This window comes from Schistocerca nitens, chromosome 1 (genome assembly GCF_023898315.1).
Source record: "Schistocerca nitens isolate TAMUIC-IGC-003100 chromosome 1, iqSchNite1.1, whole genome shotgun sequence".
Taxonomy (NCBI): domain Eukaryota; kingdom Metazoa; phylum Arthropoda; class Insecta; order Orthoptera; family Acrididae; genus Schistocerca; species Schistocerca nitens.
In genome coordinates, this window is record NC_064614.1 from 475,490,610 (window position 1) to 475,517,851 (window position 27,242).

At 40.0% G+C, this 27,242-nt stretch overlaps 1 protein-coding gene across 1 annotated transcript in view; it reads right to left on the reverse strand.

Annotated features, from left to right (window-relative positions):
- The window catches only part of LOC126236079 (uncharacterized), a 126,893-nt gene that overhangs the window by 12,451 nt on the left and 87,200 nt on the right, over window positions 1–27,242 (reverse strand). The window contains exons 5-6 of the mRNA XM_049945143.1: window positions 16,363–16,481; window positions 15,589–15,708 (exon numbers count right to left, since the gene is read on the reverse strand). Of these exons, the coding sequence (XP_049801100.1) occupies window positions 15,589–15,708; window positions 16,363–16,481 (239 nt within the window). The remainder of the gene's footprint in view (window positions 1–15,588; window positions 15,709–16,362; window positions 16,482–27,242) is intronic.

Sequence of the window (27,242 nt, forward strand, 5' to 3'; positions counted from 1 at the left end):
ATATGTGTAAATAAAGTTGGAAATGTCATGGTGAGAGGAGAACATGCGGCCATCAGAGGTTGTGAGGGAGGCAAGGCACATATGTTTCCAGTGCGCCCGTAAATGGACTAGATGTTATAGTGATATCAATTCATCTTGTAAAAGGGAACATGGTTGAGACCTCATCTGCAGTCCCTCCATTTGAATGCACTTGAGCTGCAGCAATTTGGCTTTGATGCGCTGTATATCAGTAACCCATAGGGTAGCATGCGTAGCACTATTGTACAGTTGATGTAAGACTGAGTAATAAAATTCTTGCGTTCGCCGATCGTCTGCCACCTTCACAGCTCCAAAATACATGAGAGCCCTACGGATTTGTGGTTTAGCATGCAGTTTCCACCAGGCCACAATAGATGAGTACTGGTCCATAGTATGAGAACAACGAACCCATACATCCTCCAGGATGACACCAAGAGAGATATCTTGCAAATAGGCTATATTGAGCATCCAGGGAGGACAAAACAATTTTACCAGTTGCTGTTCGTAATTAAATGTGACGGCTATGGCGCAACGATCAGTAAAACAGGCTGGTATCACCTCAGCATCCAGAAATTGCCCACACCAGGAATCTGAATGCTAAAAGTGATCGAGGCGACTGCTAGACGTGGGAGTAAAGTATGTATGTTGCTTACGTGTGGGATAGTGAGATATCCACACATCACGCAGGCGCAAGGTGCGCACCAGGTCGTCGAGTTCTTTACTGAAATTAAAATTAGGAGACTGATCCACCGGCTGTAGAACACAATTGAAGTCCCCACCTACGATAATTTTTGTTGGGGATTTACGAAGCATGTAAATGATTTCTTCTTTATAGAAACTTGAACATGTGGTAGTACGACCTGTGCCAGAAGGGGTGTAAAGAAGGAGTAAACTGAGATCACAAAACATGCACGCAATCCCCCTTCCACTGTTGAGTATTTTGAAATTCATCAACGGAATGCCTTCCCTACAAAACAAGGCAGTGCCCATAGAAAGTTTGGAAGCTAAATTAAGAAAGGTGGAGAACCGAGGAATGGAAAACTGGTCGAATAAGAATTCCTGTAAAAAAATATATGCCCCAGATTGATATATAAACTGTTGCAAAGCGGCGAGCCGGAACTCAGAACATATTCTGTTAATATTCAGAGTAAGAAATGTGAATGATGATCATGGAACTTCAACCCTGAAAAAAGAACAAAGAACAGTAGAGATCCGTCAGTTGACGGAGCAACATACAAGTAACCATACCAGTATCAGTCGCTGAACCAGAGGGAGAAGAACCACGAAACAGAACACTCATCTTCCCACTGCTTTTTCTTCAGCCATGATGCGGCTCTCTGTGGCTGTTTACGGTGTCTACTGTGGCTCCGCAGTGCCGACGCTGCCATGTTCGGTCGCATGGGAGCATCATGTAGGTATTCCGTTTCAGATTGCAAGGGAGAGACTCTACATCCCACTTGCCCACAGACATAGGTTTAAGGAGGGATGGTTGGGGAATAACAACGGGATCCACTGGCTCTTGAGAATCAATCAGTTGTTTCATGGGAAAAGGCGATGACCGAGAGGGGGCGACAGAAGTCGCAGAAGGGGGATGGGAAACAGAGTTGACAGGAGAAGTGTCCGAGGAGAAGACATGTGGGAACTGGAAACAGGTTCTTTCACAGGTGTCTCTGAAGGGGCTGCCTCAACAACAGGAACAACGTCAGATAAGGTGTCAGGGATCTTCTGCACAGGCGTGAAAGCACCTGTGGCGTCCTCATCCACGATTTTAGACTCAGAAGGAGGGTCCTTTACTGGAGGCCCATTGGAAGGGTGAGCCAATAGGGAAGGTTCATCAGCCACATCATCCTTTGTTCGACGACGCTTGTGAGAAATCATGGCAGGCACATCGGAATTAACGGCATCAACATCCCTAAGCAAGGACAGTGGGGGAAAATCACGGGTGGTGTCGGTCAGTGGATCACTGCATCCTTCAGTAACAGGGAGCGATCCAGTCAAGATTCCTGTGGAAGAAGATCAGCTAAAGTCAATTTTTTACGCTGTTTGTATGTAGGTTTTAATACCACCACAGGCCGCGGACAATTAGTACGGAAATGACTGGTTTGATTACAATAATGACATGTTCCTTCTTGGCCACTGTACGTAATATGGACCCTATAACCACATACCTGTAGATGAGAAGGAATATGTTTTTGACCACCATTTCCACCGACTGAACACCACTATAGACCTGTAAGCGGTGCAGAGCAGACCAGCGTTAACCATACTAGTGGAACCATCACGGTGCATAAAGGGTACCTGAGAACTGTGACGAGAAAGTATCCTATCAACCTGGAGCGGGTCAAGAAACTTAACAAAAAACACATGTAATTCGCTGTCAAAATATGCAGTATGCATCTGATCAGTAGTGACTTTAATTGTATCGACTAACCAGTCATGTATCTCCAAAGAACCGGGCTGGACGTGATGCATGGATTTGTCGAAGGTGAAGCTGATAGTACCTGTATGCGGAATTTTCGTGGGAACCACTGTGGACATCACGGCGTGAGATGCCGCTGCGACAGGAAGGGCTGCTTGAACACCGAACACTAGCTGGCAACCAGTGATGCAACGTGCACAGAGACCAACATGACACTAAATGGACATGAGGAATATATGTAGCGCTATGGAAGAGGTGGAACTAAAAGCACAATGTAGTCGTCTGACATGCAAAGCGGGAATGATTGAGCTAAGCAAGTGGATGTTTCAACAGAGTATTGAGATCATGTGGAAATTTGATCAGATCAGCCATAAGCTATCTTTGTAACCAGTCACTTGACTCCTGGTATATTTCCTGAAAGTCTTAAACATGCAGTGTTAAAGGTACATATAAAATTATATAAAATGTGAAAAAAGGAACTCACTTCACTCTTTCCAGTAAAAAGGAATAAGAAAGTGCTCTATAATGAAATACTGACTCATTATACTGGGCAGAACTGCTCCATAACAACCCTAAAAAGGGAGGGGGGGATGGGGGGAGAGAGAGAGAGAGAGAGAGAGTAAAAATTACTGTTCTGGTACTTTATGAGACCTCCTGAAACCCTGGAGTCCTGTGTACCATAAATTTCTATTTGTAAAAGTAAGATGTTATGGTTTTAAAGACATGCCTGTTTTATGAATCAAGTTGTATCTTAAAAGAAAGTACAGTTTCAAATTGAGTTACTACACCACAGGAATAAAACTAAATTCAAAATAGTTTCAGTGAAACATGATATTCTGTAAGGTTGTGAGCTGGGTCCACACACTTCTGACAGCTTTATTCAAAATTCTTGAAGATGTAATGTACTCAAGAGTAGTATCACATATTTGTAAAAATGAAGTACTAAAAAAATGCCAATTTGGTTTTCAGAAAAGCTTTTCAACAGAAAATGCTTTAATTGATCAAATATTAAACACTTTGAATAACCGAACATCACCCATTGGGATATTTTGTGATCTCTCAAAGGCTTTTGACTGTGTGAATCAAGAAATTCTTCTAGATAAGCCTAAGTATTGCCGTATGAGTGGGGCAGTGCACAAATGGTTTAATTCATACTTAACTGAAAGAATTCAGAAGGTTGAAATTAACAATATTGGTAGTCGGCAAAAATCAGCAGAGTCCGCTAACTTGGAAGGTGTTGAGAATGCTGTCCCACAGGGCTGTCTTGAGTTCCTTATTGTTCTTAATTTATGTTAAAGATTTGCCACTCTATATTCATGAAGATGCAAAGCTAGTTTTTTTTGCTGATCATACAAGTAATCACACCCAACAAACAAGAACCAGCTGAGTAAATTGTAAATAATGTCTTTCAGAAAATTATTAAGTGTTTCTCTGCAAATGGACTCTCACTAAATTTCGAGAAAACACTGTTTACACAATTCTGTACAGTAAATGGCATAACATCATTAATATATATAGACTTTTAACAGAAGTCTATTGCTAAGGCAGAATATTAAAAATTTCTGAGTGTGTATTGATGAGAAATTGAACTGGTAGAAACACATTTATGATCTGAAATGGTTAGGTTCAGCTACTTGTGCTGTTAGGGTTATCGCAAATTTTGAGGATAAACATATCAGTAAATTAGACTACTATGCCTATTTTCATTCATTGCAGTCATATAGCATCATATTTCTATATAATTCATCATTAGATGAACAGACCAGACCTCATCAACGGTGTCAGCGTTGAGACAGGGATTAGTGATCATGATGTTGTCATTACGACTATGGTTATGAAAGTTAAAAAGTCGGTCAAGAAGGCTAGGAGAGTATTCTTACTAGAAAGAGCAGATAAGCAGTTGTTTGCATCCCACTTAGTAAATGAATCAACTTCATTTACTTCTGGTACGATGGACGTGGAAGAATTATGGGGGAATTTAAAACACATTGCAAATCATGCACTGGACAAGTATGTGCCGAAAAAGTGGGTTACGGACGGAAAAGACCCACCATGGTTTAACAGCACAATTCAGAGAATGCTCAGGAAGCAAAGACAGTTCCACTCGCAGTACAAGAAAGATCGTGAGAATGAGGACAGGCAAAAGTTAGTAGAGATTCATGCTGTTGTAAAAAGAGCGATGCGAGAAGCATACAACCACTACCACCGTCATACCTTAGCAAAAGATCTTGCTGAAAACCCAAGGAAATTCTGGTCTTACGTAAAATCGGTAAGTGGGTCGAAGGCTTCCAGCCAGTCACTCACTGATCAGTCTGGCCTGGCAATGGAAAACAGCAAAACGAAAGCTGAAATTTTAAATTTAGCATTTGAGAAATCTTTCACGTAGGAGGATTGTACAAACACACTGCCGTTTGAGTCTCGTACAGATTCCCATATGGAGGACATAGTGATAGACATCCCTGGGGTTGTGAAGCAGGTGAATGGGTTGAAAATAAATAAATCGCCAGGTCCTGATGGGATTCCAATTCGGTTTTACAGAGAGTACTCTACTGCATTGGCTCCTTACTTAGCTTGCATTTATCGCGAATCTCTTGCCCAACATAAAGTCCCAAGCGACTGGAAAAAAGCGCAGGTGACGCCTGTATATAAGAAGGGTAGAAGGACGGATCCTCAGAATTACAGACCAATATCCTTAACAACGGTTTGTTGCAGGATCTCGAACATATTCTCAGTTCGAATATAATGAATTTTCTTGAGACAGAGAAGTTGCTGTCCATGCATCAGCACGGCTTTAGAAAGCATCACTCCTGTGAAACGCAACTCTCCCTTTTTTTCACGTGATATCTTGCGAACCATGGATGAAGGGTATCAGACGGATGCCATATTCCTTGACTTCCGGAAAGCGTTTGACTCGGTGCTCCACTGCAGACTCCTAACTAAGGTATGAGCATATGGGATTGGTTCCCAAATATTTGAGTGGCTCGAAGACTTCTTAAGTAATAGAACCCAGTACGTTGCCCTCGATGATGAGTGTTCATCAGAGGTGAGGGTATCATCTGGAGTGCCCCAGGGAAGTGTGATAGGTCCGCTGTTGTTTTCTATCTACATAAACGATCTTTTGGATAGGGTGGATAGCAATGTGCAGCTGTTTGCTGATGATGCTGTGGTGTACGGGAAGGTGTCATCATTGAGTGACTGTAGGAGGATACAAGATGACTTGGACAGGATTTGTGATTGGTGTAAAGAATGGCAGCTAACTCTAAATATAGATAAATGTAAATTAATGCAGATGAATAGGAAAAAGAATCCCGTAATATTTGAATACTCCATTAGTAGTGTAGCGCTTGACACAGTCATGTGGATTAAATATTTGGGCGTAACATTGCAGAGCGATATGAAGTGGTACAAGCATGTAATGGCAGTTGTGGGGAAGGCGGATAGTCGTCTTCGGTTCATTGGTAGAATTTTGGGAAGATGTGGTTCATCTGTAAAGGAGACCGCTTATGAAACACCAATACGACCTATTCTGGAGTACTGCTCGAGTGTTTGGGATCCGTATCAGGTTGGATTGAGGGAGGACATAGAAGCAATTCAGAGGCAGGCTGCTAGATTTGTTACTGGCAGGTTTGATCATCATGCGAGTGTTACGGAAATGCTTCAGGAACTGGGGTGGGAGTCGCTGGAGGAAAGGAGGCATTCTTTTCATGAATCGCTACTGAGGAAATTTAGAGAACCAGCATTTGAGGCTGACTGCAGTACAATTTTACTGCCGCCAACTTATATTTCGCGGAAAGACCACAAAGATAAGATAAGAGAGATTAGGGCTCGTACAGAGGCATATAGGCAGTAATTTTTCCCTCGTTCTGTTTGGGAGTGGAACAGGGACAGAAGATGCTAGTTGTGGTACGAGGTACCCTCCGCCACGCACCATATGGTGGATTGCAGAGTATGTATGTAGATGTAGATGTATTCATTGCACAAAAGCAAGTAATCAGAATGATTGCTGGAGCCCGTCCCAGATCACCTACCAGACATTTATTTAAGAAAAATTCACAATACATATATTCACTTATGAAATTTATTATTTATAACCCATCCCAATTCAAAAATAACAACGAAGTGCATAGCTGCAACACTGGGTTAAATCTGATTGGCATAGAAAGGGGTGAATTATGCTGCCACAAAAATCTTTGGTAATTTGCCAAATAGCATGGTACCAAACATAGGCGTTAATTATTATACACTAAATGAATCACTATGTTCAAATTTCTGAGGTCCAGCGGGATACCATGTTAAACAATAATCAGTTAACAGATAAACATATTAAGAACCTCAGTTTGTTGAAATATGTCCCAGTATCTGTGTTTAAAAACAGAGGTGTTAGTTTGTTTTACATGCTTCCCCTACCAATTGCCTTATGAAAATGTCTTCCAGGGTATTGCAAGTGAAAGTGAATTAGTTACTTACCCAGCACTTGTTAGAAGTAGGAACACTGTGTGAAATATAAAAATTAATGTCTTACCGAGGCTTCTTTAAAGAACGTTGAATTCTTACACTTACTTCCCGAAACACCTATTCAGAAACTGTACTTTTTCAAATAATAATTATTTTTAGATGTACTAGTATTACACAAAAACAACGCAATACAAGACAAACAGTTTCATTGGAGACTTTCCCCTTATGGTTAAGATTCAGAGCGAGAGTCTGTATGGCTGTACAGAGGTCCTCAAAAGTTCCTGTTTGTCATAAAACAAGAAATTAGGAATTGAAAGTCTCTTCGGGTTTGCTGCCAGATATTAAACTCAATTTGATTCAATATTTTGGTGATCCAACTGTTCGCCATCTTCAGGAGAACACTGCTTCTGCTACTGAGTCCTGCTGAGAACTGATGCCAAGGCTGCAAATCGATGTCCTATGTAGGCCTCTGTACCGTACACAGTGCATGTGCCGCCCATGAGTGTTACTGCCCTCCAAGACAGGGCAGGTGGTGCCGCTCTTAGTAGAACACCGGCAGCAACAATATATCCCACTCAGAAATGATTTTCGAACACTATGACTTCTGCACTGAAAAACATTCTGTTTTGATGCATGATGGTACAGGATTCCATGTCCCACTAAGAGGAAACCCATTGTCTTTATTAATCAAATTGTCTGCCAACCTAATTTCAGTTGCCTCTTTATAAACACTGTTCCAAAAACTAGAAGTGTTGGCAAATTTCACAGTTTCCTCAAATTAGGTTGGTGGATAATGTGGTTAATAGAGACAGTGGGTTTCCTCTTAGCAGGACGTGGAACCTCGTACTATCACGCAGCAAAATATAACAATCTTCAGTGTGGCCAGTCCAAGTGTTCAAAAATCATCTCGGAGTGCAATATATTGTTGCCACCCAGTGTTCTAGTAAGGGCTGTGCCACTTGGCCAGCCTTGGAGGGCAGCAACTGTGATGGGTGCCACATGCACAGTGTACGGTACAGAGGCCTATATAGGATGTTGATTTGCAGCCTTGGCATCAGTTCTCAGCAGGACTTAGCAGCAGAAGCAGCATTCTCCTTGAGATGGCGAGCAGTCGGATTGATGAAATATTGGATCAAGTTGATTTTAATATCTGGCAGTAAACTTAAAGAGACTTTGAAGACTTATTATGCTGGGAAAGCCTACAGAGTTATAAGAAATTGGTAATGCTAACAAATTTAAAAATATGCCTTATTAGACACTTTACCAAATTTATGTGGTCATTTAGCTTCAAGTACGGAAGATTGTTGTTGGCTGGATAAGAAGTAATGATGTTCACTCTGCACAGACCTATCTTATTGGGTATGGCATATAGTTATCTGTTAATCTTTGATGAATGTTTCTATTGTCAGTTAAATATTAACCTGACAGTAGGAAGTAAAAAGTCAGTAGTTCATATACGATAATCAAAGAAAGAGCAGCTTTCTTGGTGTAGTGTACTGCTTGTTAATTTTAATGTTAAATTTAGCCTCCATATGTAAAAATATTATATAGCAGTTTAACAATACGTAATTATAAATACAAGGTGCCAAATTAGCTTCTAACATCTGTTGCTTTTGATGCTTTCAATATCCTTGAAGTTTCTCCCTCATGATGAGATCTACGTAACATGATGGATATGTGAATGATCATTGTATGTAACATGTTTCTCTGTCTCTGATGTAATTAATGGATAAATTTATAATGAAAATTGCATGCACTTTTTATTGCTGTTTGAAAGTGCAAGAGCAATGTAATTATGAGCAATATATGTAGTTCAGTATTCCATAAACATTACTGAAATTGTGCCCATGTATCCACAAAAGTATCTGCAATGGCTGTACATTAAGGATTTTTCCTGCCTGCATTGACAAGCAAGAGAGGCAGTGGTATATAGTATTGAAATCTCACAAGTTCCCATTTACAGTTTGTAATGTGCAGTTAGATGTTATAATGGAGACTTTTAAAGCCAGAATGAAAAACTTGTTTTTGGCAATATAAGTACTTCACAAAAGTCACTATATTATTTGCGTGTTGAGAAATTACAATGGCCATTCCACAGTGTTAAATCCTGAATCATTTGCTGCTAGGGGACTGATGACCATGGATGTTAAGTCCCACAGTGCTCAGAGCCATTTGCTGCTATTGATCTGTAAAAAGGGATTTAAATCAAGAGGCAGAATGTTCTTTCCAGAAAGTATCTGTGTTCTTTAAATTGTGTATTTTCCCCTCTGTTTATGTATTTTTAATAGTCATTTCCATTTTTTATATTAAAACTTCCACTGACTTACTGTGCTACTTCGAAATTTACATTTTAATTACTATTTCTGGATCCATCACAGCATCTCTCCAAACATGGATTTTGTAGTAAGTTTTCATTCTTTCAGCAGCTATACCTGCACATCTTGCACATTCTCTCTTCCTATCTTTCCATCATTTCAGATCAACAAATTGTTCAAATGTCCAAAAATTTGAGTTCCAGGCACGTTTTTAATTTTTTGTCAACCGTCTTCAGTGGATTCTTTTTTGGCCATCTGCTGTGGAAATGAGCACAGAGTCAACGTATAGTGACACCAGTGGCACATCCACAGTGCAAGAAGATGTAATCATCCATGAAGATGGCTCCAGTAATTGTCCCACAAATCAGAGATGGCTAATGACAGTTCTTGCAGCTGCTTAAAAACTGTATGACAGAAGAATTAACTGTGAAAGCTGTCGGGAAAGATCTTTTTGTCTGGATCATCATCTGCAACATTATGGACTACAGACGTGTCATAAGTGAGGCAGCTATATGTCAGTTGACACTTTATACTTGAGCCATCCACACAAAGTTGTTAGGCCTGTCATTCATGGTTTCCACAAACAACATATCCAGACCACTTAAAGGAGGAAGTGGAAGACCTAGGATTTGATGTCTGCATACTGATGTGCATGCTATCCCTGACGACTAGGTTGGATAAGCCTCTTCTTCCGACTGTAGCCACAGGCAAAGCAGGAAAAGGAAAATGTTCACAGTCACCCTCATCACCAGCAGCACAGAGAAAAGAAAATGTTAATTCACCATTATCGCCAGTACTACAGTCACTGTGGAAAGCATGAAGATGAAGTGGTGTTCAGCTCAATGTTATTGATGTTAGGACAATGGACATGTGGCATGCCAATTATAACTGGCCAATGTTTGTCTGAGAAGCACACTGGTGAACATCCTAGTCAGAATTGTCTGCTTGCCAGGAATAAAGCAACAAAGTGTGCAGACTGTGTAGAGCCACACATGGTCAGGCTATTGTGGCTAAGATAAATTCAAAGCAACCATAGCTCATCGGTGGTCAGGCCACTGAAGCAACAGAAGTGAGAGCTCTCCAATTGCTGTCCACACTCAGCTGCACAGACTTGCGCAAACCAGGTATGCACTGTTTTAAGAAATAAAGTGTGATCTAAGTCACAAAAATGTTGTGTATGTTTTGGACACTGGTGGGTTTGTGAGCGTCTAGGTGTTGTCATTGCCAACTGCCACAGAGACAGAAGCTGCCAAAAACGCACTTCGGGAAGCTCACATGAAGCTTACATCTGATCTGCAGCGACATCCCACCAACCTAGAAGTCATAATGCTTTCCAGTTCACAGTTCAGAGAGCATCGTTAGCATCACAGAAAGCAGTGACAGTGGCCATGCTGAATCTAACAACCACATTAGCACAATGTCCAGCCATTCTTCTGTTGCTATCGAGCCAAGTGGTGACACAACCAGCCTGATACTTCTGCTACAAGTGAAAATTTCTTTCTTCAACATGGCTCAATGACCTGGTGCATGTCTTCACTTTGGTGAATTGTGTGTCCCTAACTTACCCAATAATCAAAACAGATAAAGAGGATCTGGAGTTTCACATGGAAAATGAACCATGTGGTGTTCCTGCTGACTCTTCAAATCACTGAGAGGTGAAGGCTAGATTAAAGGCAGAATGAAAATTTCATGGTCTACCAAGGATGTGATCCTTAACCTCTGTTTCCAGTCACATGCAGTATTGCTAGACTACCAGTCCTGACATTACAATTGTTGTTTCGCTGTGTCATGAACCGGGTTGAAAATCTCGTGCAGAAAATCTCTGCTGTCATTAAGATAACTATGGATGCAGCCAAGTTACCGACTGCCCAGCAGTCGGTGCATTAATTTACTCCTCAATATGACACTGCACCAAGCATGCTGACTGTTCAACCTTGCTGGCCATCGTCATGCTGTTAACTCTGCTGCCAGCACCAGATGATAAGAAACCACAAAAAGGGTACCAAGAGGACAATTACACGAGAAGACCGCAACCACAGCAAAGATAGCTGGGAGTGCAGCAGCAGTGCAGTAGCGAGTTGCATATTTAGCTTTCATATTTGTTTTGTAGTTTGATTCTTAATTTCTTTCCGAGTGTTTGTGCGCTTGCATATTTAATTACATAAAATCCTTGCGTATTCTCGTATTTGAGAGGAATTATATTGCTTATTGATAGCTGTAAAATATAAATTCGTGGAGTCGTTAGTCAGTTGTTTGTTTTGGACAGCCAGTGCTTTCTGTTTATTTCGTAGAGTCAGTTAGCAGCAGACAGAGGCCAGTGCAGTTTCAGCTGTGCTTGCAGAGTGACGTGTGCAAGCAGCAGCAGCAGAAACTAGTCGTATATTCAGTTTTTCGTATTAGTTCCGCAGGTTTAATTCAAATTACTTTGTGTGTTTGTGTGCTTGCATGGTGAAATTTTTCGGATCTTTGCGTATTTTCGAATTAGAAAGGGGTAGTATCAAATTTTAATAACGGTAGAGTGTAACATTGGATAGGCAGTTGTCATTTGTACTAAGACAGGGGTAGGATTGCATTGTAATATCTGTATAGTGGCATAGTCATGGTCATTTGATTGTTTACTTAGTAAGTAATTGTTCATATATCGCAGCTCAATCTGGCGCTCGTGACGCAACTGTGCACTCGCATATTGCTGTTTTATTTGTCGCAACTCTATATGTCCAGATATTAGCAGTAGGATGGATAGGGTGTGTGCGTGCTGTGTGCGGGCGCAGGAGGACCTGGCCGCGGTTCGTGAGCAGCTGAGCGTGCTGTTGCCCACGGTCAGCCGCCTTCAGGCTGCTGCCTCGAGGTGCAGAGACGGTGGAGGGTCTGGCGTGTCGCTTGAGACACCCCAGGTGTCACTTGCTGCGTCCGCTGACTCAGCCGCCGAGGCACCTTGCATTCGCATCGCTCGAGGTGGAGGGTCAATGTGGAGGCTGGCTGGCTGGCCTCACCTGTTCATCATGTCAGTGGGCAGGTGGCCGCTCCTTCAGCAGGGCCCGAGCAGGCACATGGGAGCATAGGCTTGCTGGTTATTGGGAGCTCCAGTGTTAGGTGGGTGATGGAGCCCCTTAGGGAAATAGCATACCGCGGTGGAAAGAATTCCAATGTGCACTCAGTTTGTCTGCCGGGGGGCCTCATCCAAGATGTGGAGGCGGCCTTGCCTGCGGCTATCGAGCGTATGGGGTGCACTCGTCTGCAAGTAGTTGCTCACATCGGCACCAATGATGCCTGTCGCTTGGGTTCTGAGGCGATCCTCAGTTCGTATGGGCGGCTGGTTGATTTGGTGAAGACCACTGGCCTTGCATGCGGGGTGCAAGCAGAGCTCTCTATTTGCAGCATCATTCCCAGAGTGGATCGGGGTCCTTTGGTTTGGAGCCGAGTGGAGGGTCTCAACCAGAGGCTTCGTTGACGGTCTTGGCTGCAGATTTCTAGACTTGCGCTATTGGGTGGGGAATTGTAGGACGCCCCTAGATAGGTCAGGGGTGCACTATACAAAGGAAGCAGCTACTCGGGTAGCAGAGTACTTGTGGCGTGCACATGGGGGTTTTTTAGGCTAGGCAGTAGTGCGAGGTGTCCTGATGAACACTCACCAGTCGACATGCAGGCAGGGAAATCAGGACGAGCTCAGTGTAAAGACACTTCAGCTGTCAAGATATTAGCAGTAAATTTTCAGAGTGTTCGGAATAAAGTTCCTGAATTTACTGCCCTCCAGGAAGTGTGTGGCGCACAAATTACTCTCAGGATTGAGACCTGGCAGAACCCTGAGATAGGAAGTTCTGAAATATTTAGTGAGGGTTGGAACGTGTATCGGAAAGACAGATTAAACACCATAGGAGGTGGTGTCTTCATTGCAGTTGACAAAAATATTGTGTCTACTGAGGTTGAAGTAGAGTGTGATTGTGAAGTTATCTGGACACGTTTAACAGGGCTAGGAGAAATAAAGCTAACTGTTGGGTGTTATTACTGGCCACCAGGTTCCACCGTGACAGTTCTAGAATCATTCAAAGGGAGTCTACACTCTGTATCGCAGAAGTACCCAGATCATGCTGTATTAGTCGGAGGCGACTTCAACCTACCTAGTATAGACTGGGATGTCTATGGATTCATTACAGGTGGTACAGACAAGCCGTCGTGTGAATTACTTTTGAACACATTAACCGAAAACTGTCTTGAGCAGCTAAATCGACAGCCAACGCGTAATGGAAATATTTTAGAACTGGTAGTCACGAACAGACCAGACCTCATCGACGGTGACAGTGTTGAGACAGGGATTAGTGATCATGATGATGTCATTACAACTATGGTTACGAAAGTTAAAAAGTTGGTCAAGAAGGCTAGGAGAATATTCTTACTAGAAAGAGCAGATAGCAGTTGTTAGCATTCCACTTAGTAAATGAATGGACTTCATTTACTTCCAGTATGATGGACGTGGAAGAATTATGGGGAAATTTTAAACACATTGTAAATCACGCATTGGAGAAGTATGTGCCAAAAAAGTGGGTTGCAGATGGAAAAGACCCACCATGGTTTAACAGCACAATTCAGAGAATGATCAGGAAGCAAAGACAGTTCCACTCGTGGTACAAGAAAGATCGGGAGAATGAGGACAGGCAAAAGTTAATAGAGATTCGTGCTGCTGTAAAAAGAGTGATGCGCGAAGTATACAACTACTACCACCGTCATACCTTAGCAAAATATCTTGCTGAAAACCCAAGGAAATTCTGGTCTTATGTAAAATCGGTAAGCGGGTCGAAGGCTTCCATCCAGTCACACACTGATCAGTCTGGCCTGGCAATGGAAGACAGCAAAACGAAAGCTGAAATTTTAAATTTAGCATTTGAGAAATCTTTCACACAGGAGGATCATACAAGCATACCGTCGTTTGAGTCTCGTACTGATTCCTGTATGGAGGACATAGTGATAGACATCCATGGGGTTGTGAAGCAGCTGAATGGGTTGAAAATAAATCGCCAGGTCCTGATGGGATTCCAATTCGGTTTTACAGAGAGTACCCTACTGTATTGGCTCCTTACTTAGCTTGCATTTATCGCGGTCTCTTGCCCAACGTAAAGTCCTGAGTGACTAGAAAAAAGCGCAGGTGATGCCTGTATATAAGAAGGGTAGAAGGACGGATCCTAAAAATTACAGACCAATATCCTTAACATCAGTTTGTTGCAGGATTCTCGAAGATATTCTCAGTTTGAATATAATGAATTTCCTTGATAAAGAGAAGTTGCTGTCCACGCATCCTGCGAAATGCAACTTGCCCTTTTTTCACATATCTTGCGAACCATGGATGAAGGGTATCAGAAAGATGCCATATTCCTTGACTTCCGGAAAGCATTTGACTCGGTGCCCCACTGCAGACTCCTAACTAAGGTACGAGCATATGGTATTGGTTCCCGAATATGTGAGTGACTGTAGGAGGATACGAGATGACTTAGATTTGTGATTGGTGTAAAGAATGGCAGCTAACTCTAAATATAGATAAATGTAAATTAATGCAGATGAATAGGAAAAAGAATCCTGTAATGTTTGAATACTCCGTTAGTAGTGTAGCACTTGACACAGTCACGTCGATTAAATATTTGGGTGTAACATTGCAGAGCGATATGAAGTAGGACAAGCATATAATGGCAGTTGTGGGGAAGGCGGATAGTCGTCTTCGGTTCATTGGTAGAATTTTGGGAAGATGTGGTTCATCTGTAAAGGAGACCGCTTATGAAACACCAATAAGACCTATTCTGGAGTACTGCTTGAGTGTTTGGGATCCGTATCAGGTTGGATTGAGGGAGGACATAGAAGCAATTCAGAGGCGGGCTGCTAGATTTGTTACTGGTAGGTTTGATCATCACGCGAGTGTTACGGAAATGCTTCAGGAACTGGGGTGGGAGTCGCTGGAGGAAAGGGGGCATTCTTTTCATGAATCGCTACTGAGGAAATTTAGAGAACCAGCATTTGAGGCTGACTGCAGTACAATTTTACTGCCACGAACTTATATTTTGCGGAAAGACCACAAAGATAAGATAAGAGAGATTAGGGCTCATACAGAGGCATATAGGCAGTAATTTTTCCCTCGTTCTGTTTGGGAGTGGAACAGGGAGAGAAGATACTAGTTGTGGTATGAGATACCCTCTGCCATGCACCATATGGTGGATTGTGGAGTAAGTATGTAGATGTAGATGAGGCAAAACATCAAGGTGTTAATGCTGCATGAGGGAATCCTATGAAGAAATGTGAAGCTGATCAATTGCACAGGCCTCTCGCGTTACAAGCAGTTTCATATATATAGAAAGTAGCATTGTATCATAAGTAAATAGACAAACAAATTAAATTTACCATAGTTATAGCTTGTAAGAAAGGTCCCACATATGCTTGAATTGACATCAGTTCTCAGATCACTTATGGGTAAGATGCACTCTTTCATTTGTGCCTTGCCTGTTGAGAGTTTCAGTAAACCTGGAAAATAAATTTTGTGACAGTAATAGTGGCAGCTGCAGTACAGTATTGGCATAAATACAGAGTTTTCATATTAGCCTGAATAACTGAGGTTTTGTTGCAAATGAAATGAGATATAGGACATTACTGTATTATAATAAATTTTGATAAGAAACACAGCCGTGACTCAAAGTTTTTTTGGTGGATGACATAGAAGACTTTTTATGTTTTTTTGGTGGATGACATAGAAGACTTTTTATGTTTCATATCCAGGAAATGTTCTTGATACAAGCCCAAAAACTGCTGAAGTATATGCAGTTGTGCCACTGTAGCTGAAAAATCTTGGCCCATGTTTCTCCTCAAATATTTGCAAATTTTAAAGGTGGTAAGCCATTACTTGTATTTTAGAAACAAAACCATAACCTTAATTCACTTGTATTAAATCAATGTTGATATAGTGTTACATATCCAAGTAATTTATTCAGATGCTTAAAAACGACCTTTTCATTGGCAAAGTATTCCTTACGTGCAACAACATTTAATGTTAGTGAAAAATCCTTGAGTGCTACAGACACACACTATGTGTATTGTGTATGGAGGTAAAATAATTCTGACTTGTTTATTAATTTTCTGCCCTATAAACTACTTCTTATCATTCTAGGAACATTTACTTACCAATATTATTTTTGAGTTGTTGATTTCTGGAAGTAATGAAATCTTCATGAATGGACACACTTCTTATTTGTTTATTGATTCCTATTAGCCCCACATAGCTGATGCCAGTTGCAAGCAACCTGAGAAGGTAATAAACTTATCTTAAAAACAGCAGCAACATCGTGTCATTATTGCCAGAAGACAACACACACACACACACACACACACACACACACACACACACGCAAAAAAAAAGCAGTTATGAAACTCAATCACATCACTTGGTATGTGGGGCAACCACAACTGTAATAATCCATTTAAACTAATAAAACTAAACAGCTGCCAGAAATTGATCCATTAATCACTCAGTCACAACTAGTTTCATGGTCATGAAACTTGTTGTGATAGAGTGATGAATAAACCAATTTCTGGCAGATGTTGTGGTTTTATCAGTTAAAAAAAAAAAAAAGAAAAAACAGTCAGTTTGGATGCATTGTGTATCTTTAAGATCTGTCACCATCTTTCAAATTCAAATAAGTTTGCACACACCACACAGGTGGGCATTTAGAGCAGTGGTTGTGGCTGCAGATGAAAGTTCTCACCTGCTTAGTGGAATTTTACTTCTAGATCTAACACTCAGAAATCAACTTCTTCTCTTAAATTTTCTTTTGAATTGGTAACAATTGCCAATTTCTTGCTTTATTTGATGATGATGATGTTGGTTTGTGGGACACTCAACACCAAAGTCATCAGTGCCCGTAGAAGTTCCCAATCTTTCCAGTTCCAATCTCGCCACTTCCGAAATGATGATGAGATGATGAGGACAACACAAACACCCAGTCCCCGGGCGGAGAAGATCCCTGACCCGGCTGGGAATCGAACCCGGAACGCTGTGATCCAGATGTAGCAACATTAGCCACTAGACCACAAGCTGCGGACTGATTTGTTTGAGGTGGAGACTTGTTGGATATCATCTCACCAGAGTAAATAACTCCAATCTGTACCCTAACCAACGTGTATATGAAACTTATTTTTGTGTATTGTGAGTGTGCAAATCACAGTTTATCCAAAACTGATTTTTGTTATCAACAGTGAACACTGTTTTAATATAAGTATATTGGGAAGTATGTGTAAGAATTCAGAGACCCCCTCTAAAAGCTTCTGGTGTATGTATGGTTATTTAATTTACACAATATTCCCACTTCTGCTGGATGAATGCTTCATTTACTTTAGTTGCACTGCCCCTGATGATGATAATTCCATAATATGAGAGAGAGCAAATGTATGCAAAACAAGCCAATACTCTTGTCTTTATATCAACAGTGTGATAGACACTTCTAAAGGCAGGACAGAATGAACTGAGCTTGTTGATTAGTTCATGTATGTGCTGACTCGATTTTAAATCGTTATCCAACTGGACTCCAATGAGTTTCATGGTGCATGTTTCATGTAATGTATGAGCATTAATATCTACTTCTGGTGATGTTAAAAGGTCATTATTATTCATTTGAAATCACATAATATATCTTTTTGAGATGAAGACTTAAACTGATAACTGTGAACCACCTGCAGATGTCTTCAGCTATCATCTGAACTGTGTGTGCTGAGGCTGAGTTTGGACCCATGACTAGTATGCTTGTATCATCAGTAAATATTACAGCTTTTGAATCATTCTGTAAAGTAATCAGAAGATAATATATGTAGGTTAGAAGCAAGAGTGGGCCCAGTACCAATCCTTGTGGCACTCCACATGTTGTGTTACATCTTTCGGGGGTTAGTGTCATACCTGAGATACAGTTTGTAAATGAGGCTGACTACTTTCTGTTATGGATGTAAGATTCTATCCATGCAATGGGGGTGCTATAAATGCCGTAACACGTAACTGTAGTTTCCCAAGTAAATTTTGTGAGATCCACCATGTAAGGCTTTGGCAAGGTTACAAAATATACCAGCAGGATCATTTTTCTTGTGTAGCTCTTCCAGGACTGCATTTGTGAGGTCTTTTATTGCTTTCTCTGTGGAGAATACTTTCCAGAAGCCAAACTGAGATGCAGTTGATAAGTTCTGCTCATCTAAATGAGTCAGTATTATCACAGGCCATTTTCTGAAACATTTTTGAAGCAATTGGAAGCAGTGAAATAAGTCTGTCATGAGAGATGGTTTGCATATCTCCAGGTTCGCAGATGGATTTTACTACAGTGTATTTAAGTCTGTAAGCAAATAAGGAAATATGCCTAGAGTCATTGATTGGTTACAAAGATAGCTTTACAGTAATTATATTGGCAGGTCAAGATTTTAATAGTTTGTTAGAAACAGCATCATAACCAGCAGAATTATTACTTCTTAGTGACCTCTTAAATTGTGCAATCTCCTTAGGGGTGGAATTTTTGTAACTAATGTCTGTTGGTGGTGCATGGATGTCTGTGCAAGTAAATGTTCTGCTTTTATATTTGGTTGTTTATTACTGGGCACAATGTTTACTGCCACTGTGAGGAAATAATCAATGAGTTCAGTTGACAGTGATTTGAAATCATCATAATTTCTGCCAGAACTGCTTTCTGGAATTGGGCGGGGGGGGGGGGGGGGGGGTGCTCAGTTTCATTTGATCACTATATTCATTGTTTCTTGTTTGATAATTTTCCAAATAGTTAGTTACATGTTCCATAGGTCATTTGAAGGTTTCTTTTTGTTGAAATGATGTAGAATGACTTTGTTCACAGTATATATATATATATATATATATATATATATATATATATATATATATATATATCATTTGCCTTATACTTTGAATGTTTAATTTTTTGAGCATAATACATAAGTTTTCATTTTTAATGACATACTGGAGGAGTTTACAGTATTGTAATACTGGTAGTAGTGGAGTTTCAAATCTTGACTACTGATTCTTCTCTTAATTACATAGAGTTTCCTCTTCTTAGCACAAGTTATTTGAATCCCACAACTTAACCACACCTTATCCTTGCTCCTTGCTTCTGTTGAATTTTTCCCTTTTTATTTTTATGGGAAAGAAAGACTTAAAACACTGCAGAAATACATCTAATAAATGGTTAAACTTCCTGTCAACAAAGTCTATTGTATAATTTTCCACTACAGATTTTGCCATAATTTCTCTCCAAACACTGTGACAGTCATTGCTAATGTTTCTGTGAATGTACTTTTGAAACGTTGCAGATTCTAGGGACTAAAAACAAATTTTCATTTGTTGTTTCACTATGTGCTTTCTTTTAGGAAATTTTCAGTGGAAAATAATCAAAATCTGGACATCCGCAAGTCTAAGTACTCTCTAACAGAAAATTTCACCAGTTTCTGCCTGGCAGCTGGTTGTGCACTGAACTGTAACTTCTTGGCAAAAAGCTGTGTGCTGACTCATGGCTTGAAAAAAAAATTGCTCTGAGCGCTATGGGACTTAACATCTGAGGTCATCAGTCCGCTAGAACTTAGAACTACTTAAACCTACCTAACCTAAGGACAGCACACACATCCATGCCAGAGGCTGGATTCGAACCTGCGACCGTAGCGGTTGCACAGTTCCAGACTGAAGCACCTAGAACCGCTTGACCACAGTGGCCAGCCATGGCTTGAACCTGATACTTTGTCTTCATGGGCAAATACTCTACAGAATGATCTAAATGATTAATGGAAAATCTCATATAAAGATGTGAAACAAATACTAACAAAGAGATAGAGGGGCTGGCCAGTACTTACCTCAGCTCAGTACAGGCGATAGATACACAAAACAGAACAGAAAATTTACATTCCTAGCTTTCGGAACTTTGTTCCTTCATCAGGGAGGAGATAGGGGAAAAAAAGGGGAAGAAGGGAAAGTGGATTCAGTTACTCACAACCTAGGTTATGAAGCAAGGAAGGGCTTCCCTCTGCCTCCATCCTTACTACCCTCCCTGTTTACCTTTCCTTGTTGCTTCATAACCTGGGTTGTGAGTAACTGAATCCACTTTCCCTTCTTCCCTTTTTTTTCCCCTCTCTCCTCCCTGATGAAGGAACAAAGTTCCGAAAGCTAGGAATGTAAATTTTCTGTTCTGTTTTGTGTATCTATCGGCTGTACTGAGCTGAGGTAAGTACTTGCCAGCCCCTCTATCTCTTTGTTACTACAGAATGATCTGTCAGAGTATGGCTCACAACCTGCCCTCACAGTTTTACTTCCAGTAGTACCTCCTATCTTCCAAATGTCACAGACATAAAGCTGTCAGAGCAGGTCATGAGCCAGCTAAGTTAGTATACCACACGCCTGCAAAAGTTGTAGGTCCCAGGTTTGATTCCTGGTGTGGCACTCAGTTTTAATCTACTAGGAATTTTCTATTGTTTATACCCACTTTATGCAGCATAATACACTTCCTGCTGGTGGCCTGCAAACTGCCAGTACTAAAAGGTAGTGTGTTTCGTGATCCACTACTGTGGCACATAATTCAAAAAACTCTCTAAAGCAGCATTAAGCAATCTGAAGGGACTGAGACTTAACCCCCTTTTCTACCTACAGTTTTATCCTTTACTTTTTTGCCTACTGTTTGATTTTTCTCCAGAAATAACTTCATCATCATCATCATCATCATCATCATTGGAAATCCCACTTAACTTGCCTGTATGTTATCCAGTCTTGCTGTATTAGTTGTCATATTTTAACCATCCTGAACTTACAAATTCATGAGTGATAGCCAGCTGTAAAACTCTTGTTCTTCTTTGAAGTGATCCTGAAAACTGACAGTTTTATATAGCGGCAGGGCAGACAAGTACATATGACAACACAGCAAGTCATTGTGGAAGAAAAGCCTTATAGGCTGTAGAAATGTATGATATTTCCTCTATGCCAAGGATATTGTTTCTGACCCCCATGCCTAGGATATTGTTTCATAATTCTGGCCGACATGAGTGTAGTACTGTTGTCTATAGGAGTTATTGCCCGTGCCAGGTAACATATTTTGTGAAGGTTAAAACCATTGTCACAATTAATTAAATCATCTGTCAGAAATACTTCAGCAGGTTTCCCAAAAACTGAATCCCTGCATCATGAAACAGAGGTATTTTCATAGTCCAGTGGATGGCTTGCTTGCATACAGTGCTCAGCCACAGTAGATTTATCATATTGTAGCATTGATGCCACTAGTGACATTCTTGAACTGTGCATAAAGTATGTCTGCTGTATAACAAATTTTACTGACAGGGAACCTTTGACATTCCTGTCTTTTGTAGAATCAAGTAATCCTTCACAGATCTGACAAGTGTGGCTATCTCTGGTGATAACAGAAAAATAACCATAATTTTATGTTTAGGGAGAATATGATCTATTTTAGAAGAAAAATTCCCTACGAACAAGAGCACAGCTGTTGAAGTGGGCACAAATGTTAATCCTTTGAAGAACAAGCCTCATACCATTTCTCATCAGTGTCATAGAAAAGTCTGTGTAGCCTCTTTCCAGTGATTCTTTGGATGACGTAAGGGAGGAAGCTTGGGCGATTGTCAGTTCTGGCCCACAAGGAAGAAACTTCTCCAGTGTAGGGAGAGAATCACTACAAAGACTATATGAGGACGCAGACACAGTTGCTTTCCACGGTTATAAAAGAAATTCCATTGATTTGAGGTCTACAATTACAAGCTGTGCAGTTAGTTGGACATTACCACATACCACCACACAAATAAGAATCCTTTGAACTCATTGGCCTGCAAGACGGCTCAGCTCTTGAGTGCATCCTTCTTGCATAAAGAAGTTGTGAGTGGATTAAAACCTGTGGTGTGCTTCCTGAGGCCCACAAAGAGGATGTACTTCTGCTATCTATAGAAATAATACTGGGTCTTTTCCTTATCATATGGCTAAGCATTTAGCCTCATTCCTGAGATGACCTGTTGGAATGAGTCATTACCACATCTGGAATTGAGCTAATTTTAGCAGCAGACTGAAAACTTTGAGGCTCAGCACTTCAGATTTACAGGTTAGTTCTCATCTTGCATCATTACCAAAGTATAGTTATCTTCTTTGATGTAAGACCTGTTTTACACAGTCGGAGCTATGTAGGTTAACATCATCTTTTGTGTCTGTAATAAATGTATTATTAAGACCAAACAGACTTCACTTTATTTTAAAGTATCTTCAATAGACAGTGTTGCAATATGTTTAGTTTTACAATTGTGTTTAGTAGGATCATGAATAGTTCTCATGCTTTAACTTAATACTATAAACAGTGTTAAATTATTGACACAACTCACTGCTTCAGTTTTTTGTTTCTTACATCTTTCTTAACATTCTTCTTCCCATATGTTCCACACACAAAATGAAAAATGTACTAAAGACTACAGAACACACATTTGATGACAGACAAAAGGCTTGTATGACACGTATGAAACCCAATGCTCCAAAACTTTAGAGGCAACAAAAAATTCTCAAAGTAAACACTCTCATGAGAACAGCCATAAATTGCAGAAAACCACCCACATACAACCTCACCAGACATTTGTTAAATGTGCTCAGCAGCAGTAAAGAACACAAATTGACAGAACAATGAAAAATAAAGAAAAATTAATAAACAACATAAAAGGCATGTATATTCCAGATACAACTATGTTGCCTCATTTGATGTATAAAAAATGTACTCCACAATCCCAGTCAAGGAAATAATCAAGATAATAGAACAAGATTTAGACACTTACAATCAACTTCCACAGGAAAACATAGTAGAGATAAGCACACTCCTACACCACATTACCAACCAACACTACTTTGAATTCAAGAAGGAATTTACTTACCACAAGAAGAATTGCCAATGGGATCCACATTTTGGGAAAGTTAGCAGATATTTTTATGAATAAAACAGAAGAAAGAATAGACCAGAAAACAGTAGCAGGAGAAAAAAATGTTCTATACTTGCAGAGGTACATGGATGACATCCTCTGCTTGGTAGTTGAATCAGAAACTAAGATAGAATAGCTACACACAGATATAAACTCACTACACAAAAAGAAGGTGACACATTTATTAAAAAATCTGGTATCTACCAATCCCTGTGTAACAGTTTTGATGCCCTAGACTTGGTCAGACATTTGAAATAAGGTGCATAGAACATAAAAGAGCATGGAAATATGGCACCAGCAATTCACATGTGTGTGTGCCAAAAAATATAAATGCAAACACAGAGCAATACCAGATGATCCCACGGCCATGAAAACAAAAGATGAGTGCATCCCATGACACCAAAGCAAAGTACAAAAAATGAAGAGATGTCAGTAGACCTACAAACAGCAAAGTATTTAGTGTCAGTGAAAGTTCTGTGGCAATAGTCTAACATATATGTGAAAAAGAATGGTAACAATTTTTCAGTTTCAGCATTTTGTTGACAGGGAACAGCAACTTTATTTGAATTCCTTAAAGCGTTTATTAATGCAACTGTTAACAGAACCATCAATACATGCTTTAAGGAATGTTAAGAATGGCATAACAAAGAAAGTCATGAGTAATGATAATAATTGAACACTTTTATAGCAGTAAGTTAAAGCATTAAAATTGTTGATGATCCTGGAATACAAAATTGTAAGAAACACTGCTTTATTACAGTGGCCCCTGGAGATGCTTTAAAATAATGGACTACACATATGATCGTAATAATACTTTCATTACAGATGCAAAAGATGGTATTAATCTGTATAACTTGTATTTACCAAACTCACACCCACACAGTCCTCATCCTTGATTGCAAAACGTTTTAGCAAACAAATTATAACACTGATTCACCATATGCTCTCTTCAACTAACTTTTCATTTAATAACGAATTTTATGAACAAATTGACAAGATTGTCATGGAAAGCCCCTTGTCTCCTCCAGTGGCAAACTTTTTAATGGAAGATTTCGAGGAGAAGGCATTTGATTCTGCAAGCTCTATGCCTGTTATCTTTTGGTGGTATGTGAATGACACTTTTTTTAACATAGCCCACAGCAAGGAGAAATTTCATCATTTCTTAGATCATCAGAATTACATTCATGGCAGCAGGCTTGTGTGAGTGGACAGTGTCACCATTCTAAGCAGTGCACATATAAACAGGGCATGTATGGTTGCTGATAGGGACATCTACAGGTAATAAATTGAACATCTCAAAAATGTTTTTGAAGATGATGTCTATCCACCGTGGAAGGTCCACACTAGGCTTTGCAAATCGAAGGTACTTGTCTCACCTCAAGAAACTGAAGAGGAAAGGCTCCAGTCACATGACCTTCCTACCATTTGTAGGGAATCTATCTCCTGAAATAGGTCAAATCCTCTCTAAACATAAACATCATTTTTGACCTGTCAGTGTGGTTTGTTGTATATTTGGATGCAATCAGTACTATGCCCATCTGCTGCAACCTCATTAACTGGTGTGGCTGAGCACTGAATGCACGCAACTCAAACTATGGATTACGAGAACATCCAGATTTTAGCATCTGTTTCATCATTCTGGAATTCAGTTTTCATTAACTACCTTTGATGAATGATTTAATTAACTGTGATAATAATTTTCACCTTGACAAAATGTAGAGTCCAGCACTGGAAATAATTAACTCTCACAGATAATGGTACAACCTTTACCTGTTAAAATTTCTGCATTCTTTTTTGAGCTAAGCGTGCAACAGTTCTTGTTTTCTGAGCATTATCCAAATTTTGTCATTGACCACAATGAGTTTTTTTCATCCTTAATCTGCTTTCTTGGCACAGCTTTAGTAGAGCACAATTTACAATCAGTTTAAACATTGCCCATAATTTCTCGATGTCCATTGTATTGGATCTAAATGATGTCCATTCATTGGCTGTTTAGGATAGTAATAACTGCTTAATCTGCTCTTTACAGCATAAAGCTGTCCACCCCTGGAAGATGAGTGGTCAGCGTGACAGAACGTCATACCTAACGGCCTGGGTTCGATTCCCGGCTGGGTCAGAGATTTTCTCCGCTCAGGGACTGGGTGTTGTGTTGTCCTAATCATCATCATTTCATCCCCATTGACACACAAGTGGCCAAAGTGGTGTCAACTCGAAAGACTTGCACCAGGCGAAAAGGTCAATCCAGGGGAGGCCCTACCCACATGGCATTTACATTTTTAGCATAAAGCTCTTAGATCTCTTGATTGATTTATTAACTGTAGCAACCATCTTCGCCATGATGACATCACAGTCACCAATTCCTGTCTCTATACTGATACTGGCAATTAGGTCAGGCCTATATGTAACTACAAGGTTTGATGTATTTCCATTGTATGTGGCATGTCAAACTGGTGGCTCAAGACAGTTTACAGAGAAAGAAGGCTGTCAGTCCTTACTACTTGCAGTGAACCCATAGGTCTCCCACTCTGCACTCAGAAGATAAGTAGCCTCCCACTAACATTGCATGATTGGTGTAGTTCCAGTGATTGGGCAAGAATGTAGGACTCACATTTTTACAATAGCAGTAGCAGAAGTCATCCACATAATAATATGTAGATAAGGGAGAAGGGATAATGTAATAAGTGACCCACAGCAGGTAGCAAACATTGTGAATGAGACTTTTTCAAGTACTGCAAAGAAATTACAACATAAATTCTGCAAGACAAATCTAATACTTGCAAATAATTATGCATTACATCTGCTGAAGTAAGGTAATGTAAAAGACAGAAAATTACCAGCTTGTTTTCCTTGTGTCATCTCTGTAAAAAAAATGACAGAATTGGTTATGAAAAACAGAACGAATTACTTAAGTGAAAACAATCTCCTAAGTGAGTCACTGCGTGGGTTCCTAAGTGGTAAATGCACAGAGTCAGCTACAGTCATTTCACGAAGATGGTATTTGGTGATCTTGACAAGGATGAATGGCAGGCATATTCTCAAATCTTTCTAAGGCTTTTGATGCTGTTGACTGTAATTTTCTACTAGATAAGCTAGAATCATTATGGAAAAAAGAAGTTGTGGTTTGTGACTTGCTCCAATCATACCTATCAGGTAGGGTAAAAAGAGCAGAGACAACATGAACATCAAATAATGCTACAATTCTAGTGAAACACTAATTGGAACCAAAACTCAATAGTACAGAGTTCCTCAGGGTAGCGTACAAGTGTTAAGACCCCTACTGTTCCTAGTATACAGTACATCAGTGACTTTCCCAAAATTAGTCATAGGGGCAAAATTCTCTTTGCTGGTGACAGCAATATTATAGTCTCTGAGAAAACAAGATAACTCCTGGCAGAGAAAGCATATAAAACACAAATTTTAATTTGGCAAATTGGCAATAAAGTTAAATTGAATGTTAAGGAAAGAAATGCCATGAATCTCAATTTAAGAGTGAAAATTGCATTATTAAATTAAATGTTGATGGTACCTTTATAGACTGCCTAACAAAAAATATTTCTAATAATGAATATTGATTATCAGTTGAAGCTGTGAGCACCCATGAAGATACTTGCAAACAATATTTCATACGTATGTTTTGCTCTAGAGTCCAGCGATTACTGGGTAGCAGCTAGCATCTTTTAGTTACATACTATTCATATATACATTCAGTTCTTAGCTATGGAATTCTTTTCTGGATAACAAATGTGCAGAATATAAATACCGTTTCCCAACTACAGAAAAGGGCCATAAGAATAATAACAATACATAGTAATAGAGTTCATTGTAATGATTTGTTCAAAACATCGAGAATTTTAAATACACCATGTGAGTACCAGTACCAGTCAGTTATGTACACAACGCTTTCGTTTGGTAAGTTACATCATCTATGTTTTTAGATATATTTTTCCCACGTGGAATGTTTCCCTCTATTATATTCATACCAGAAGTAATCTTGATATATTGCTCCTCAAACAGCTCTGTTCATAAACATGCAACAAATGCTGGACTAACATTTACAAAGAACATAATACACCATAACAGCA